At 31.7% G+C, this 12,582-nt stretch overlaps 1 protein-coding gene across 1 annotated transcript in view; it reads left to right on the top strand.

Annotated features, from left to right (window-relative positions):
• Window positions 1–9,595, top strand: part of LOC135131422 (fasciculation and elongation protein zeta-2) — a 34,471-nt gene extending 24,876 nt beyond the window's left edge. Inside the window, exons 2-7 of the mRNA XM_064059174.1 lie at window positions 724–829; window positions 7,837–8,110; window positions 8,167–8,414; window positions 8,470–8,545; window positions 8,602–8,667; window positions 8,729–9,595. Coding sequence (XP_063915244.1) covers window positions 724–829; window positions 7,837–8,110; window positions 8,167–8,414; window positions 8,470–8,545; window positions 8,602–8,667; window positions 8,729–8,745 — 787 coding nt within the window. The 3' untranslated portion in view covers window positions 8,746–9,595. The remainder of the gene's footprint in view (window positions 1–723; window positions 830–7,836; window positions 8,111–8,166; window positions 8,415–8,469; window positions 8,546–8,601; window positions 8,668–8,728) is intronic.
• Window positions 9,596–12,582: the final 2,987 nt, after the last annotated feature.

The raw sequence follows: 12,582 nt of genomic DNA on the forward strand, positions 1-12,582 counted from the left end.
TTATAAAATTTTCTGCCGAGCTACCGATATTATAATAAAGCCTTAAACGTGCCTTGTTAAAGTAGTATTTTACCTATAAACTCTTTCGTGTGTTAAAAAGCTCACAAATGCTTGTAACATAAAATGAATAAACCGAAAACTGAATTCGTTTTTTTTTTTGTTTCCGGAACTGGTAAATTTGTAGGTATGACCCTTCAATTAAGGCCATCTACACAAACACCACTGTGTACACTTGGTATCAATCAATTAATAAAACAGCTGACGCTTTCGCTAAATTACTCTAACTGTAAAACTTCTTCGATTTGTTCTATCACTTGAGTGTTGACTGAAGTAATTCATAGCCCATAACACAAACATAGCATCCTCTACGCGAGAATGCACAGCCTTAAATAAATAAACATAAACTTGCTAATAGACGTCAAATTCGCTGCGGATGACGCAACGTCACAATTTTTGGACGGTCCTTACTATGCATGAAACTCTTGCCTTTTATACCGGCAACTCTTCATCCATAATCATCCAGACAACCCGAAAGTGGTCAAACGTTACGTGTCTGGAATCGACAGCTGTACTTTTTCATTTTTACGGCTATATGTGGGCAGAAATAGGCTTTTGGTCCGCCCGAAGCAAGGCCGTATGTAAATGATTACGTCACGGTTAAAATTTTTCTTGTACTGATTTGCCGTGTATGAGGTCAAGATTAACCTGATTTTCTCTTTACAGAATGTGGTGGACCATAACGGGAAATTTTGGAAACATCCTACCAATCGATTGGTCGAAATCGTACGCTAGGAAACTACACATGCCAGCTTTAAACTTAAATGAAAAGGTATTCTCATTTATGCACGATTTTATTTGGATATGTTGGAAATGTGAGTCAGAACTAATAAACGCGAAATGCGGTTTATAGTACTCTGGTTTAGTTTACTTGACAGTCTAGAGACTAACTTATGAGTAATATGATCTGTTAAAGTATCAACATTTGGATAATTCCGCCAATTACTAGGGAAGCTTTATAAGGTCACATTCGTCTAACAGCGTTTTCACATTTTCTCACTGCGTCATGAACTAATTTAGTTTCGTGGTTTAATTGCTTCTTCAGATAACGTGACTCACTCTATTTAATCTTCAATCAAGCGAAAATGCAACAAAAAGCGGAAGACTACCAAAATATTTGCTTCCATTTTGACACAAGCAGCTCCAATTTATTTTCAATGTAAACATAGTCTAGTATAAAACAAATACTCTGACCTTTATAATAAAGCACATCCATTCGTTTTAACTGTCGCTAATTTTTATCTCCTCATCGTACTTCTAGTAGCGGCTTGTACAGTCAAACTGCTCACTGACTAAATAAATAAATAAAGTTGTAATAAGATAAAATATTTCTGTTAAATAATAACCAGTTTGATATACGCCCAGCACGTGTCATTCGCAGTCATTATAACATACAGACAAGTTTCTTCCAAATTGATTTGTGCCACATCTTAAGTAGCTCCATAATCAACACTCTCAAGTAGCGCAAAAACTGGCGCATAACAAACACAATTCATAAAGTAGACCCCATCCAAAACAAAATATAGCAAATTGTCGTAAATAGGTATAAATTTCGACGTGTAATTTTTATAACTTTTTATTCAACCAAATTCACTCACAGCGAGTCCGAGATTTACAAATTCAGGGCCAAGTTGTTTTTGACAAGTTTAAGGAATGTGCATTTGTATTAATGAGGAAAGAACACATTTCACGTGCAAAATCGTTTGATACCACCGTGCTATTTTATTGATAACTATTTTTTTCTATTGAGCAAAAAATTACCATGTATTTTGTGGATTTGGTGACAAACATCGATTCTACAAACACAGCATGGTCCCGCTTTTATTTTTAATGGAGGGATAATTATAGATTGTCAACATATTGTATCAAAGGTTGTAATTTGCGTAAAATGTAGATTTAAATACTACAGTTAATAATACATATAAAATTTAATTCTAATTTATAATATTTAACAACTAACTACGAGTTTATTTGTGAAATTTAGTCATAACTCAATGTCATAACATAACAGAACTGCTATAAGCATAAGAAAATTGATAATTACACTGACAAAAAAAACATTAAGAAAAAAAAAGAGTACTAAATTGGATTTGCTCATTCTAAATATGCAACCAGTTTTTTTTTTTCTGATACGAATCGCCACATTGTTGAGCAAAATGAGACAACGAATGACACGCACTTCCCATTTAATTTTTTATCCCTGCATGATGATGGTTTATTTCGTGTAAATGCCTCATTTCTGTATGATTTTCTAATTATAAATATTTTGAAAAAATTATAGGGCTACAAAAAATCCAAAAGAAGATTCATAATAATCAGCAGAAAAAAAAATTGATTTGGAATGTGTATTTTTTTTCTGATTGTACACACACAAAGTCTCATTTTAGACACAAATGTTATTGACATGCATAATAACTATATATGTATAATGTTTCTTCTTTATATGATTGTAAAAAATTGCAAGAAAGCTGTCGGAAGTATTTGTAGAGTGCATTTTCTTTTGTTGTTTCCTCTCAATTAATACAAAGTGGAGAAAATGCTCTTGAAAAAACAATTTGTTTATAGTGATCAGAATATTGTAACAGTGTATGCAATGTTGGTTGCATATACGGATAAATTAAAAATTAGACCGGTCAACAAATTTAAATTTTTTGTTTGTTTACAAAATAGAAAAAAACACGTCCAAAACCAACCTGACAACCTGGCCAGTTAGAGTTTTGTTTAGTTATTATTATTAAATTTTAAATGTAACCTGTCCACACATTTCGGTGTAGGTATAACACAGGAATGTTTTAAAAGTTTATCATCATCTTCTTTTTGGCATTTTGGTGAAATTTTTCATCGTGTATACCTTATTTAAAAATCAATATCTCTATTATTGATGGAAATTTCGTAACACAATTTTCACCACTGTTTTCAGCTTACATAATTCTATACATTCGCGATTTTTTTTGTGGGAAGATACACTAGAAAGAAACTTGTGTCGAAGAAGTTGATTTATTGTATCTCATTTTCAACAAAATAAATTGCCAATGTTTTCCACGTAATGTATAAAGTTTTATAAGCTGAAAATAGTGGTGAAAACCACATTTTGAAATTGCTATAAATAATTGAGATATCGAATTTTAAATATACGTGTTGAAAAATTTCACTAAAACTTTAAAAAGTGTAATGATGGTAAACTGCCGATGTGTTATATATATAGAGTGATGCTATTAACGAAGATATTACATTTTGAAAATATGAATGAATACCCCGCAAGTGAAAAAGGTAGGGACTTTAAGCATACTTTCACAATGAAATCTTTAAGTACAGACATAAGTATATACTAAGACATTTTCACTTCCCGAGCGTAAGTTAAGGAAGAGTTCATCATGACCCCTGGATTGCCGAAATATGAACCTTCCATTTTCGTCTGTCTCACGCCTGTCTGTCTAACCGTCTCTATGTTTGTCTCCAAAACTACTAGACCGATTGTTATGAGATTTTGTATGTATATTAGGAATATCGTGTAGATGGTAAAACGCTAACCAAAATTTGCCCATCAGCCCCACCAACAATTTGACGATGCCATCTCAGAAATGTCTACACTAAAATAAATTGAATGTTATGCAGTAATATACTCCCGCATTTGTGGTGTACGAATCCGCATTGAGTTTTTCCCCTAGGCATCCAAATTTTCGCAAAAAAATTACGAACAACGCCGGCCAAGGTTCTCCGTGGCGTAAGCCAATACGCGCCCGTATCGTGCAAACGGTCACATAATCGAGAAAACTTCATCATCATAAAAAAGTAAAATTTCGCAAAATCGAATTTTATAATTTTTCAAAAAAGCAAGATTTGTTGAACTGTACTTCAGTTGAAGGAAGTTTTGTCGAAATAACCTTGTGCCAATTTTTTTAACTCTAAATATCTGAAATAAGTATGGGCCTAATCACTGTGTTCAGTTTTAAAAAACACATATCAATGCATTGGGAGTGTGTAACTAATATTACATAAAAACGTGCACTTGATTTTGTAGAACAAGAAATTCCAAAGTATAGTAAACTTACTTAACAGTAATTGTCTTCTATGGTCCATTAATGGGGTTGTAAAGTTTTACTAGGTACAAATCAAGTGAGTTACCGAAGACATTGGATGTTTTTCTGCATAACATAAGGTATTTAAACTTCTTTTTTTCAGCTAAAATATAATTTGTTTTATTTCATTTGTGGTGTTTATACTCGACATCGACTTGTTTACATTTTTGTAAAATATTTTATGACAATAATTAGTTGACATTTAGTTTTTTTAATGAAGAAGACTGAATGTGACTTTGGTTGCATACATCCATTGTATGTTTTTTAAAACTGAACGTAGGGATACTTCTTTTCATATGTTCAGAGTTATAAAAATGTCCCGCTATACATATACAAACATAAAAAAAATCTGTCCGTATTCATCACTCCACAGAATAACACTGAAAATCATTCTTGTCGTGTTCGTGTTATTAGTGTAAAGCCCATACGGTCATTATGAAAGAAAAAATACTAGCGATTAGTGAATCTAAGGCGTGAGATTAGAAACATGAGGAAGGGCTTCGTGACTTTTTCTTTTTTTTTTTTAATTTTTTGCTTTTCTATTTAGAGAACGATAATTTTCACCACACTTCATATAAAGTATTTCAACTTATAGTCTAACACTTTCTGTAAGAAAAAAAAACAATCTTTGCTGCATTTTTTATAATAGTAGTAAAAGTATAGCGAATTCATTCATAATAATCTACCCATCGAGCATAAAATATACTCCAATTTTTTTTTACAATACATGTTCATGTATTTAGACATTTTTCTATTTCCTACCGTATACTTTTTGACAAACTATAGAAAATTAGAAAATCGACGTTAAATAACAAAATTTTTGTAATTTCGGGCGAACGTGAGTTTCATTGAAAGAAATAGTTATTAGTCTAAATGATTTATTCAAAAAGAAATATAAATATTTATGATTTTATATAAATATATATAAATTTTAACAACACGGGTCACAACTTTCATCTTTTGTGTTTCTTAAATCATCATTCTATTGTGTTTTTGAATTAATAGATTTATCATTAACCGTAAGTTACCATCAATTTAAAATTTCAGTTCCCAGTTATAGATTCTCTTACTCCTTAAAAATCAGCTTCCGTGAGAATACACAACATAGGAAAAGGCAATTAATTATAACAAGCAGTTAGTAAAAAATAAACATATTGTGTTCGTTTAGGTAAATTTTTAATATATTTCACACATTTATTAATTGTATTTGTGAAGTCAGGATTGAGCTTCAGTGTCTTACGGAGTAATAAATCACTATTTAAAATAATACCTATATACAAATTTTTGATCTAATAAATAAAAAATTAATATTAGAGTTTTAGTAATGATTTTGCAATTAACTTGTTTACAATTAGTAATAAACTGAATATTATAATGAGTACCTTTTTTTTATTTTGTAGTAGTAGTTCTTGTTATTTGCTAAGAATTTATTATTCGGAATAATGGACTGTCGTTTCTTTCTCTTTTATACCAGTTACAAATATAAAAACTCCTTTATTCTAGTATAATTTAATTACATTTAATTATCCATTCCTGCCGGAATTTACATCAAAAGTAAACATGACAATCTTAGTAAAATTTAAGGAATTTAAATTTAGCCACGTTTTATTCTGAAGTCATCAAGTGAAAAAAATGCATTTGAATATTGTGCAAAGCCCAGAATCTAAATGAGGTATTTTAAAGACTCGGAAGACATGTTTGCTTTGGCTTTAATGAAATATTTCAAGCGTTGGTGTTAAAATCAGCATAATAATTCTACAAAAAATGAAAGAGATTACGAAGTTGTAAAATGTTTTAATACATGGTAGTAATAAGTAGTATTGTCTATAGCTTCACGATATAACATCAAACTGTTTTCATAAAAAGGTTATTTCAGTCTAAAAATGTAAAATATCTATTAGTGTACGATTATAAAATGATTACTTATTTATAACAGTTTTATTTTTAAATTGATTTAATAATTTTTTACAGATTCGAAAGTCAATTAAATTTTATGTTACGTTACAGAATTCGGCTAATGTCTTGCTGTGAGCAGATTTCTTACTTACATGACAATAATCTTTTATTCCCCTTGTAACATAAATAACGGCTGTATCATTAACAATGAAATGATATCCTAAGGCACGAAAATGAAACTTTTTGAAGAGGCGCTAGCTCAGTTATAACATCACGAATTTTTGCACGACTGCATTTTTTTTTAGTAAAGCACTTCTTGAGAAATTGTTTCCTTTTACAATTATTGACTTGTATTCTCTTGTCGGGTAATTTGTATGATGACCTTTTAAGTTGTTTTTTCTCCCAAAAAGTGAAAATATACTAATTCAATTACCAGAAAATTAATATAATAAAAAAAATTAATTTGATTTTGTGTAAATTGACACAACTGAACTAACTTGCACATAATTTAAAAAGGCAATTATAAAAATAACAACACGTATACAGATGTAATAATGTACTAACGATGTTGTTGTCGTGTGTTGTAACTGTACGGACGGGTGCAATATTCTGCATCAAAACCGTTCAATGGTCGAGGTTCTTATTAAATATTTTCCCAAAAATGTTCAACCAAGTAAGTTTAATTTGTACGTAAATAGCTTATGCAACGAACCAAAGATGAAATCTCTGTTATCTTATTTTGGAAAATTATCAAAATATTTAAAACCGTTTATTCTAAAGATTTTTAAAACTGAAAGCACCTGACTCACGTATAAAAAAAAGGCAGAACACAATACAAATATATTCCTGAGGTATAGTTAAAAGAAAAAGATGTTCGTTTAATTTTATAAACGTCTCAGCAACTGAACTTAAGTAATTTGTGTAATGTATTTAAAATACTTATTAAATTGACGACGTGAAACCCAATGTCCGTTTTATTATTTCCAATAATTAAAAAACAATGTTGTTTGAATAATTTATAAAAGCGGAAAATGGAAATTGATAGCGGTTTCGCTGTACCCCTTCTGACAAAACAGAGCCAGCTAATTATGACCATTTCAAACTGTTACCTTTCATGTCAAGAGAACTGTACAAAAATAATTACAGAGGGTTCGTGGAATGACGAGAGGTACAGAAGTGTCGCCCTTTTACGAAAATGTGATTAATTTATCAACCAAAGTTACACCTCTCCTTTGCTAGTGTAATTATTCAACCCTAAAACTTTGGATGTGAAAATGGCGTCGACGTTACGTTATTCTAAACTTAACCGTATTTGAAATGAAAATCTGGTGACTCGTAATAATACTGCACATATTATTATTAGTTGCTTGATTTTATTTAGCATTTTTTCTATGAAAAAAATTAAGTGAAGTTCATTATCGTTTCAAAGTTAGTAAGTTTTGATATACCTAGCTTGAGAAGTAAACACACTCACTATAATGATGATGTTATGTGGTAACTGCACAACAAATCAAAAAGCAAAAAATAAAATAATACGAGCAACTCAAACAGAACAACATGATAAAAAAAAAGAAGTTTGTGAAACGTTTTTCGCTTTTGAAATGATTTAATTTCTTATGAATATATAAAACGAAGTGATAATACATGCAAAATATGATAAATGAATGCAAAGTAGTTATTGTTGAAAAATAAACTTAACACTTTTTGAAGGACAAAGCTAATAATTACGTTGCATCGCTTTTCCTCAATTTGTATAGCTTAAGTTTAAATGTTTTTTAATAAATTTGTCTTTGTATCTTTCCAGGAAGTTTCAACACCCGACGACGACTTAGAACTAAGTTCAGAAGACGAAGCGGTGGCTAGTGATTTAGACATGCACGCTCTCATCTTAGGTGGTTTACACCAAGATGCGGAGCCGTTAAAAACCGCTGACGAAGTTATCCAAGAGATCGACGACATGATGCAGGAAGAAACTTGTTCATTAGACGGCTCGCCCGGATCTCGAGACTCTCTAATTGAAACGAATGAAACTCTTGAAAAAGCGAAAGAAGTTTTAAGTTCACCTCTCTATGAAGACAGTGCGTGGTATTTAAGCACATGCCTGTTCTTAACTAGTTCATTTTTCTTTTTGTAGAACTGCGGGATCTTAGTCTGTCGCAGCTAAATGAATTATTTCTGGAACTGGAAGTTCTAATTAGGGAATTTTCTGAAACTCTTATTTCGGAATTAGCCCTTAGGGACGAACTGGAATATGAGAAGGAGTTGAAGAATACTTTTATTTCTTTACTTCTTGCCGTGCAAAATAAACGTAGACAATACCATGTTGAGAAGAAGCGTAGTTTAAAAAATGCGTCCAAAGCACCTAGTGGACTCGACCCTAAAGTAATTCAAACAATTGCAGTTTTCCTTTATTGTTTCTAATTCGGTTTAATTTCAGTATTTAACCACCGTCATTCCGTACCACTTAGATAGCGGACCGCCAGATAATCAAACTTTGCAAGTACTGATTAAAAGTAATAATCATATTTAAAAATTTTAGTTGATGTACTAATGATCTTTTGTCTTCCAGTTTTAAAAGCCATAAATGAAGACAGCCCCACTGTCCCTACTCTCTTAACGGATTATATCTTGAAAGGTAAAATCAACTACCTATCAAATAATTTTTCTCTTACATGGATTTTGATTTCTTGTTACAGTTATATGTCCGACGTAAAGTAATAGTCTTGGAGAAGCACACGGAAGAGAAACAACTAAAAACCTAGCTTAAATATATTTAGTATAGGCTTAAGATAGCACAGATTTAAGTTGCAATATTAATTTATTTTATGGTTGTTAATATTGTTCCTCTGTATATTTTTTTATGATTAATTTTTAAGTGATGTGTATATATTTTGCTTGAACATTCTAGTCTAATAATTATGTAATTGTAAAGTGACAAGTTGAATGTGAAAATATTAATCATAAGTATTATATGCACATCTCTGCTATCAATTTCGTGCAATACGCACTCGTTTTTGTTCAAACTGATATTTTTTGTACAAAGTGATATTAGTTTCTATGAAAGATATGATATTTATTGCTGTTTTAAACGTTCTTGCCAAATTTGCGTTTGTGGAAATGTTTTTGCTGACCGAGAAATAACATAATTATAAGAACAAATTAGATGAATTCAACATTTAATGTCTTGAATGTTACCTGTTTCAATCAGCCAGCCATTGATTATATTGTAGATCTCAAATAAATCTTTCTCTCAATCCAAAGAACACTTTATTTTAGCCAAATGTTTAACTACACCTTGTCAAGTGAAAATTTCAAACATATTTTTGTAGGAATAATTAGGATGTAGATGTAAGAATGAAGGCTTCTTGCAGTTAGTAGATACCGAATAATGCATGTGAGTCAACAGTTTTATTGCAAATTGGCAGAAACTTTTTTCACAGATATGATTTGTATGTTGATACATTTATGGCTGTTCTTTATTTCGACCAAACTGTGAACTAAATTAATTTGTACATGTCTACACACATGTCCAGTTACTAAATAAACCTTTATTGGAAATAAAACCGCATTTTAAATTGTCACAAAAAATTGAAATTGAAAGCATTAGGAACAGAATGCAACCCGTTTTAACTATACATTTTTGTTAACAGTTTTTTTAAATCCCTATAATTTTAAAATATTTTGAACTTCTTCAAAGTCACTTTGGACACATAACATATTCGAGTAAAACCGACCGAGTCGAGGTAATCTACTGTATTTAAATTTTCACACATCGTACACTACTTAGTATTAAATCAACAAGCAAACACTTTTGCTTAAAATTAAAGAACTTTTAACATTGCGTGGCATCTGAAGTCGCTCAGAAATTTGGTATGTGCATAATATCAGACTGATGAGAGATTCTTAAATCTTTGACAAGCACCCAAATCATTTCTAATACCTGCCGACGATTTACGAATTCCGAACGGGTGCAAGCATTACTTATTAATAAACGCCTGGTAAATATTTAGAGAAATGACTACATAAATGGGTGACTCATTTAAAAAAAGAGCAGGTGGCAGGTGGTATCATAAAAACTGTGATATCGTAGATTTGGTCTTCATTGTGTCTAACTGTCCATCCACTTGTGGTGTCCCGTTTTAAAACTACATTTAAAAAATAAAAAACTATTCAATAACGTAGACAATCATAAGGTTAGCGCAATAGAGAGCTTAGCTGAAGGCCACCCCTAGGGTGGTAGTTTAGGAGCTTGGAATGTTGCATAGGTAGACGATTTAAAGGGTCTGTTGGGCCCACTTCTTGCTTTGATGTTGTGAGTGTAAACAATGTTATGAAACTTTGACGAATTTGTCAACATACATTGTTTTTGTTGTATTTGCAAATTCGCAGTTAATGAGACAAGATTTTTAACTGTTTATGGTTCTAATTTAACTACAACAACGAAAATGTTCTTGTAAAGTAGGTACATGGCGAGAAATTCGCTTATTCAGACTCAACTTATTTTAATAATAACATATCGAAAGTTCTGGATATTTTTGCGTAAGTTATTAATAATAATAATTTATTACATAATCCACACTTCATAACTTCTCACTCGAGGTTTATAGTAATTCATTCGTGGTATTTGAAGGAATTTTACGCATCAAGTCATTTTTAAAAGAAATGACCTTGAAAATTATCAGTTAATCAAAGGCAGTAGATTCGAAAACGGACGAGTTTTCATAGTTTCACACAGGTGCCTATTGTGTTTATTTCATGTGTACTTTGTTTTATGTGAACTGAAATTTACTTTAATTTGAATTAATACATAATTTAGCATGATGTAAATTCTCACGCACAATATACTCATTTTGCTATCGTCAAAATTTAGGAGATTTTAAGTTTAACCGAAATAAACACACCACATCACGTAGTGGAGACGGAAAAGTTGGTATGTACCACGCATTCAGATCGAGAGCTTTCCTCCTTGCCATTGTTCACATTTGCATGAATGTTTATTTTCAATACCAGATTTTCGCCGTCAGTGAACCAGACCGTCTAGCTGACTGATGCTTCCTTTGCGAGGATGGAAGTAAGCCGCAGGAATGCGTACATCGCTTCACCATTCATATTTAAATTTGCCATCACACCATGGTAATAACGTGTATTTTATTATCTATTTAGATAGTTCAATGAGAGTTTGTGTGTTTAAATTTATGATGTTCAAATACGTGCATCGATTTGTGACATCCGATTTTATTTTGGAAAGTAAGAGAGGTGTTTTTTTTTTACAAGGGGAAAATAAGTTCCATGTAGCCTACTTCAAGAGCTTTTCTCCCTCCAGAATAAAGGAATGAACAATTTGCTCTCCATTTGCATTTTGATTTAGATTCACCACTTTGCATTTGAACGCATTGCGCCAAACAAACAAAAAATGTTGTATTTCGCGTTCTCCTAATTTACATTCTCTGCTAGCACTTTGTACAGCTCTTTTAAAATAATTATGTATTTGATTATTATTATTTTTTACATGTAGCTGAAGATGTCAGATTTGGATTTAGATTCTTATGTTTTGTTCACTTAATCTATACTAGAATCCTTAAACAGATGCAGCAACAAAAGCACGTCATCAACGCATGAGAAGCGAACCTAACATTGCCAATGGTTAGGTAATGCGTGTGTGGCGGCACAATAACAAGTAGTAGTAAGCGAAGAAAGATTTAGCAGCCACATTTTTCTTCCTACACGTGAACACGTGTCTTGAAGACTTAGCAGATTCAGTTTATCACTCCAACTTCTGGGAGATTCTGGTAAATGATCAACTTGCAGTGGATTAATTCAGTAACAAATGAGTCGTCCTTGAAATAAATAAGTTTAATCGAAAAAAGTAATCATAATTATAGACAAATAGCCTTCGAAAACAATTATCCAAATCCAAAGCTGATGTTAACGTCAATATGCTGCTACTGCTTATTTAAGTCGTGCTTACTGAAAAGTATTCTGTCGTTTGGGAAAATAATAACGATTTTTTTATACGTCGGTAAGCGAAGAAAGATAAGTCGCCTCGTAGTCTAGTGGTCTAGATGCTTGCCCGGAATGCGAGAGGCGTGGGTTCAATTCCCACCGAAATAACAACATTTTTCTCCGCTTACCTACAATGGCATGTAAACAATCCAAATAACAGTAATAATAATAATAGAAACTTATTAAAAAATAATTAATTCTGCTTTATGCTATTGAAGCGAAACCAGAATAGCACAATGCTCAGACATTTTTAGTTTAGCGTATATTATTAACAGGCTTCGGTATCGCCGAAGTGATGCTCATTGCCGTCCGATCGTCAGCGCTATTGCATTCGTGACCTACAACTTCGGGAATTCTTAATAAAAATTACTACTTTCTCTAGGTTTTCCTCAGTTAGACGAGTTTTTCTAGATGTTAAAATGCTTTAAAAATTAAAAATGACTGTTTAACATCACAATTTTCGTGATGATCTTGATCAAATAAACCCTTAAATGAATCAAAAGCCATTGAGGTTGAGACTGCACAGTCGGCCAACCAAATTTATCGC

Source organism: Zophobas morio, unplaced genomic scaffold, assembly GCF_036711695.1.
Source record: "Zophobas morio isolate AGI-343-1 ecotype UQ-CSIRO unplaced genomic scaffold, CSIRO_AGI_Zmor_V1 ptg000002l, whole genome shotgun sequence".
Taxonomy (NCBI): domain Eukaryota; kingdom Metazoa; phylum Arthropoda; class Insecta; order Coleoptera; family Tenebrionidae; genus Zophobas; species Zophobas morio.